Genomic DNA, 6,401 nt, shown 5'->3' with positions numbered 1-6,401 from the left:
TGTCTTGCTGATATCTTGCTGAGTCTCTGCTATGACATGTGTTGCAACTTGAATTCAATAACACAATTCAAAGTCCAGCATGCAGTGTTTATTCATAGATCCACATACAAGAGGCAAGATATAAAGCAAATGGAGGCTCATATTGGCAATTTGGCAACTAAGTATATCAAGGCTGTTCATATTCAAAATGGACTTCTTCAGCATGTAGCCACATTGCACTGCCTTGAGGGATGTATACAAGGCCACAACTGGCCATCGGTTCTACTCTCCTTGTTGGCACTACATTAGCCTACCATAGCATGCATCACAAGTATGGATTGTAACCAGAATTCAATGACTGACTCTCAAAGCTCTACTTGAAAAACCCCTTTTTGTAATGCCCATCCTCTTTTTCCCAAGCCTGCAATTAGGCTTGCTGTGGGTTCTCAGTCTTCTGCACACAGTCACAGCCAAGTCCTGATCGAACTTAAGCTAATTGGCATAATGATCCCAGCTCATTAGTGTTCAAGCCTCGGGATGCCATCCAGTCCTCAAGACAGAAGCCTCAAGCTCTCAGATAGAGGAATTGGGATTTGGTGTTTTAGATGGTGGGGCAGGTGTTGAAGTGACTAGCTTAATATGTCCCTCTCAGATTTTTCACTTGCTCTTCCATTAATGACCTATTCCGGAGAAACAATAGACCACACTAAAAACTTGAGTAGGGCCCGAGATGGTTGCCATGGGTACAGGGCTGGTACCGCTCTGTCTCTGCCTTCAAATAGCTCCCATTTGACTGAACCCTCTTGGATAGATCTTTACAGTTTCAAATGCTGGAGGTTTCTCTCTCCAGTAACCTCCCCAACACAGTGGGGGTACGTTGGACCTGTTGTGAATAGCAAGTTTGTCTCAAAACTATAGGCGTGTTCAGCATGTTTCTTTCTTTTGGACCAATCAGTATTCATGGTCATTGAGATGTAAAAATGTCAAAACAAAACCTCTGTGGAAAAACTGAACTCTTGACATATTTGGATTTCTGGTGAAGATGGAATGACACATCTCCCTAACTTTGTCATATTCCATATGTAAGTGATTCAGATATGTATAAAGTCCTACACAAAGGAGAAAATTGTGTCAATTGCCAGTCATACTTTGTATGTGGACTGTAACACCATGCTCTCACAGTTCCAGCTCAGTTGGTCCAGGATTGCTGCTCAGAAATATCATTTCTTTCTTCAAAAATATATACATTTGGGAAGTTAAGTTAATAACAAAATCATTTATTGGCACGGAGCCCGTTGGGACAGTTATTCTGTGCAGAACTTCAACATGTTTGTTGAATTTTCCTTCCAGATCTTGAGCACATTTTTACTCAAGGTTTGTAGATGGCTTAATGTGGTTCCATTCTAACCATTATGAAAGGTGTAAGCAATGGCCACATCTGTATTAGAAAGTGTATAGCCAAGGACAACCTGATTTTCAGACTGGTTGTTATTCACCTGCTGCAGAAAAACTCAATTGATCCTTTTTTGTTCAGGATTTTTTTTTTATCCTGCTAATAATTATTATCAATATAGAGATAGGACAATAAAATGGTTTAAATATCAGCAGTAAAAAGAATATGACAAAAAAGGCATCTCATGGTGGGACGCCAGTGCCTAATAAAACTCTAAATGGCCTTACACCTCAGTATATAAAATAAATGCTCATTACACACAAACCAGCAAGAGCTCTCCGGTCCACAGGCCGTGGTCTTTTCACCATCCCTCGTACTAACTCTAAAGTGCGTGCGTGTGCGTGCGTGTGTGTGTGTGTGTGTGTGTGTGTGTGTGTGTATTCTGCACTGACTGTTCTTATGGTTGCACAGACATTTTATATCTTTCTTTGATTGTATTTCTCTGTAAAGCGCATTCTGTTGCCCTGGTATGAAACATGCTTTATAAATAAAGTGTGACTTGACTTGACTTGAGAGGTCTTGGATGGTATAGGATTCTTACCACAGAAATATACCCAGACCAGATCATTTTTAATAACTTATGATTCATAATTCACTGTAATCTTCAATATAAAAGCAGCGATGAATATTTAGTTTGAGGGAAATTTTAGTTAACTGACAAATCCCACCCAAGTTAATCAATTGTTACATTGTGTAATTCAAATTCACCCATTTTGCTCCATTACATTTCACTCATCACTTACACATGTCCTCCTTTTCAAGCTGGTAGACTTCTTACACTTTCCCAAAACATTATGTCCTAAAGAAAACATGTAAATTCTATCAAACTATACAGTTCATTCCAACTCCAAATATCCAGTCTGTATTGATTGTGCCACCGGTTGAACAGACCTGCGATAGAGAACTGAAAGAAAAAGGAGATTCTGTAAGCTCTGGCTATGTTTGAGCCCAACATAAATATGTTAATTTAGCACATCACGATGGTTCATATTATTTACTTATTTAGCATAGTTCCTCCATTTGCCAAACAGTCAAAAGGCAAACTGCAAAAAGCAGCATGCTGCGGAAAGCCAGCCTATGACCCCTGTCCTCCCTGAAGGAAAAACTCGGCGGAAGGATCCGAGAGCAGAACGCAGCAGCTGAACTCAGAGTGAAGACGACTTTGATGTCCCAAGAGTATTCATTTGGAGGAAGTGTCTGGTTCTTCTTTATTTTTAATGGGCGCCGGGCTGCCCAGAATGGGAGGAAACGCAATTGTTGAGCTGCCAAATGCACCAATTAGTGCTCAGACAAATTTGATATTTCTCTTAAACATTTGCATTGCAAAGAATTTATGTATATTTTTTCTTGATTTTGTATCTATACATTTGTCTGCAATATTGATTAAATTTGATAGACTTTAACGAAAAGGACCTGCTCAGTCGTCTCAGCAGTCTTTTGAGTGAGATGTTTTGGAAATACTCCAAGTGGTAGTTAGCTTATGTAAGAGATTGGGTATTTTGGGTTGTCCTTTAGAGTTCAGGCTGTCACATTCATTCAATTTGAGTTAATTACATAAGATACTGATTGTTCTACAAATAATTGCAATTCACAGTTAAATTGTTATTTTTGTTCATTTTACACCACTATCATAGTATCAGCCTGGAATGGTTTAAAAATACGTATCCGCTTTATGAAGGACACCTTTATTGACACTGAACAGCGGAACATTTCTGACATTGGCTTAAAAGTTCTCTTAAATATGGATGGAAACATGACTGTAGACTTTTATATGACTTTAGAAAAAGATTGCAATTAGCCCAAATAATTGCAATCAGGCTAATATGTAATGATTGTGATAACTGAACTTTAGAGACCACGGGTGGAACAAGCGACTAGACAAGAGGCCGCATGAGCTGTGGTTTTATTCAACTCATTGCTTTAGTTCAAGAGCATCAAGAGCTTGTTTGTAAAGGTGGCATAGCGTCGTAATGCACAGTTCCACATACCTGTCTTGTAGAGATGCAATTTATATAAATATTGCGGGTGGAAATAGTACACTGACAACCAGAAAAGAAAATTGAAATAACTGGTGAGGCTGTCTTCGCCCCTCATAGCTCGCAATTTGAATAATAACCACTTGTTTCTGCGTTCCTCTCCATTCCTCTCCATCTCTCTCTCTTTCTATTACCACCTTTGCGTCTAGGTTCAGGGACGATGGGGCCGCTACGCTGTGGGCAGTATTCTGAGCGAGGGCGGCGATGAGACCAGCGCTAAGCTGCGGCAGCGCTATGAGAAGTCGGGCTTTAAGTTCTTCTCTTTCCCAGAAGTCATGCATGCAGTCACAACCTCCTTCCCCCACCGGACCTTCTTCTCTGTTGTCCTGGCCATAATACGGGTCTACCCACAGCTAGAAAACTATATAAAGGTATGAAGTCATTAGGACCTTTTTGCTTGTCAAAGTTTCTGTCATCAAACCAAGGTCTTACATTTAATCGCGTGTTGAAATGTCATGAAAAGCATTCATTGATAGGGCAAAATATATTCAGAACTGCAAGGAGTCCGATATTCTCCCACGTCCAGGTTAAATGTTCATTAATGTTAATGTTAACGTGTTCAACATTTCAAATTAATTGCAAAGATGAACAGGTTAAGTTCCTCAGCCCTCATGTATATACTGTATGTGTGTCCATACTGTATGTGTTTGTTTGTTGTTCAACCAACTCGCAGGTCTAATTTGCATTGTTTGTATTCATGAAAGCGTGCATGGATATAGAGGTGTCGAGATTGTTAACCATCAACTGTTGTTTTTCGGTGTACAACCTTATTAGATTCATATTTCACACATAATATTTTTTAACAATTTAAAATACGGGTGGATAGCATCTTTAACAATGAAACAGGATCACCATCGGGCGCACAACATTTCTTTCTTGCCTAATTCTGTGACTGTTTTCTTAAGTATTTGAACTGCTTAGGATTCCACTCTTAGTATTTAACATAGAAAACGAGGATGGATGGAAAGATAATGTGTGAGTGGGTGACAGTGATTCAGCGCTAGTGTGGGCAAAGGATACCAAGGCAGTACATTAAAAAGGAGGAAAAAGTGATCAACAACCAGCCGTATAATGCTCCTTTGCTCAGCTTAATTATAGCTAGACAGAAATTAAGTTAAACATTCATTTTTTGCAGAGAAATATTATAGAAATAAAATCCATTCTTTATGCCTCCGTAACGATTTGGCTGTAAAGGGAGAGACGGGAGAGAGAGAAGATATACCTTCACAGAGGTGTGTGTGTGTGTGTGTGTGTGTGTGTGTGTGTGTGTGTTCTCTCAGACATACTACATCTTCACATAGAAACACCACTTCCTTTCAACATAGCGTACTGTGCAGTGTTGGCATACTGCAATATTTCCCAGGTTGTAATACGTCATCCTGTTACTTTTTCCGCATACTTTGGACATACTAAATCCATTGGCATACTAATCTGCCGTACTGAATAGTGTGCTGGAATGCCGTTTCGGATGCAGCCTGTGAGAAAGAAAGTGTCTTCCTGAGCTTCTTTTAGCGCTGCACAATTCCGAGCTCTTTCCACGCTGGGGAAATGAGTCACCGTGCTGAGGGTTTTGTTGACAAACAGTTGTTTAATTATGCTGCGGGGTAGCACAGGTGGCAGCACAATGGGAAGCCGACAGGACTGGTCTTCCGAAGGTGAAATACGCGTGCGCTGGCACAGCCATCTGCCGACACGCTGTGCAAACCTGGCCTCTGTATGCTTTCCATTTGACCTGTCTTAACAGGTCAGCTGCATGGGCAGAAAACCATCTTACATTTAGTCTGTTATCGTATAATTTTCCTATTGTTGGACATATTTCATTGTTGTCCCTACCTCCATCTGATAGTATATTTGATCATATCATTTTTGGCAGCATACTTAAGCTTGATTACATTTTTTTATTTTTTATCTATTTCAGAAAATCATGTGTAGTCCCTCCTGAATGTTAAGACTTTTATGCCTGTCAGTTAGTTAGGCCTTTGTATTCCTTTCGGAACATAGGCCATTGATGAATCGCCTCCACCCTCGTCTGTCTTGGGCCATCTTCTCCAGCTGTTGCCACGTCAGCCCCTCCTTCTTGAACTCTTGCTCTGTGCTCCCTCCCCAGGTGTTCTTGGGATGACCTCTCCCCCGTTTGCCCTGTGGGTTCCATGTCAGTGCCTGTTTGGTTATTGCTGTTTTGTCTCTTCTCAGTGTGGGACCAATCCAGATCCACTTTCTCCTATTCATCTGTACTTCTATTAGTTCCTGGTTGGTGCGTTTCCACAGGTTGATGTTGTTGATTGTGTTTAGCCAGAAGATCCCAAGGATGCGTCTTAGGCAGTGGTTCATGAATGTCTGCAGCTTGCTTATGATGGTAGTGGTGTTCTTCCGTGTTTCGGATCCGTACAGCAGTACGGATTTGACGTTGGAGTTGAAGATTTTGAGCTTGGTCTTGAGAGAGATGTTTTTTGCTTTCCATATCTTGATTAGGGTGTTGAATGCTGCTCTAGCCTTTCCATTCTCGACTTTACGTCTTCTTCTGACCCTCCATCCACAGCTATCACACTTCCCAGGTAGGTAAATTTGTTGACCTCTTCAAGAGAGTGGCCCTCGAGTGTTATGGAATTCATGTTTTTGTTGTTAATCCGCATGATTTTGGTTTTTGGCCCATTTATTTTGAGTCCAAGCACAGCTGCGGTTGTTTCCAGCCGTGTTGTCTTGTCCTGCGTCGGTTGGTGTGTATGTGAGAGCAGTGCGATGTCATCCGCAAAGTCGAGATCGTCAAGGTGTTCTGTCAGACTCCACTGGATGCCATTCTTTTTATTGCTGGTTGTTTGTTTCATGATCCAGTCGATACATAGGGGGAAGAGGAACGGAGAGAGGAGGCAGCCCTGTCTCACACCAGTGAGCACTTCGATCTTTTCATGTGCAGATCCCTGGTGGAGCACTTG

At 41.1% G+C, this 6,401-nt stretch overlaps 1 protein-coding gene across 1 annotated transcript in view; it reads left to right on the top strand.

Moving 5' to 3' along the window:
- The window catches only part of tex264b (testis expressed 264, ER-phagy receptor b), a 30,019-nt gene that overhangs the window by 1,378 nt on the left and 22,240 nt on the right, over positions 1-6,401 (top strand). The window contains exon 2 of the mRNA XM_080001660.1: positions 3,618-3,839. Coding sequence (XP_079857786.1) covers positions 3,618-3,839 — 222 coding nt within the window. The remainder of the gene's footprint in view (positions 1-3,617; positions 3,840-6,401) is intronic.

Source organism: Zeus faber, assembly GCF_960531495.2.
Source record: "Zeus faber genome assembly, chromosome: 5".
NCBI classification, from domain to species: domain Eukaryota; kingdom Metazoa; phylum Chordata; class Actinopteri; order Zeiformes; family Zeidae; genus Zeus; species Zeus faber.
Note: the sequence above shows the minus strand (reverse complement) of the source record. Positions and strands in the feature narration are given on the sequence as shown.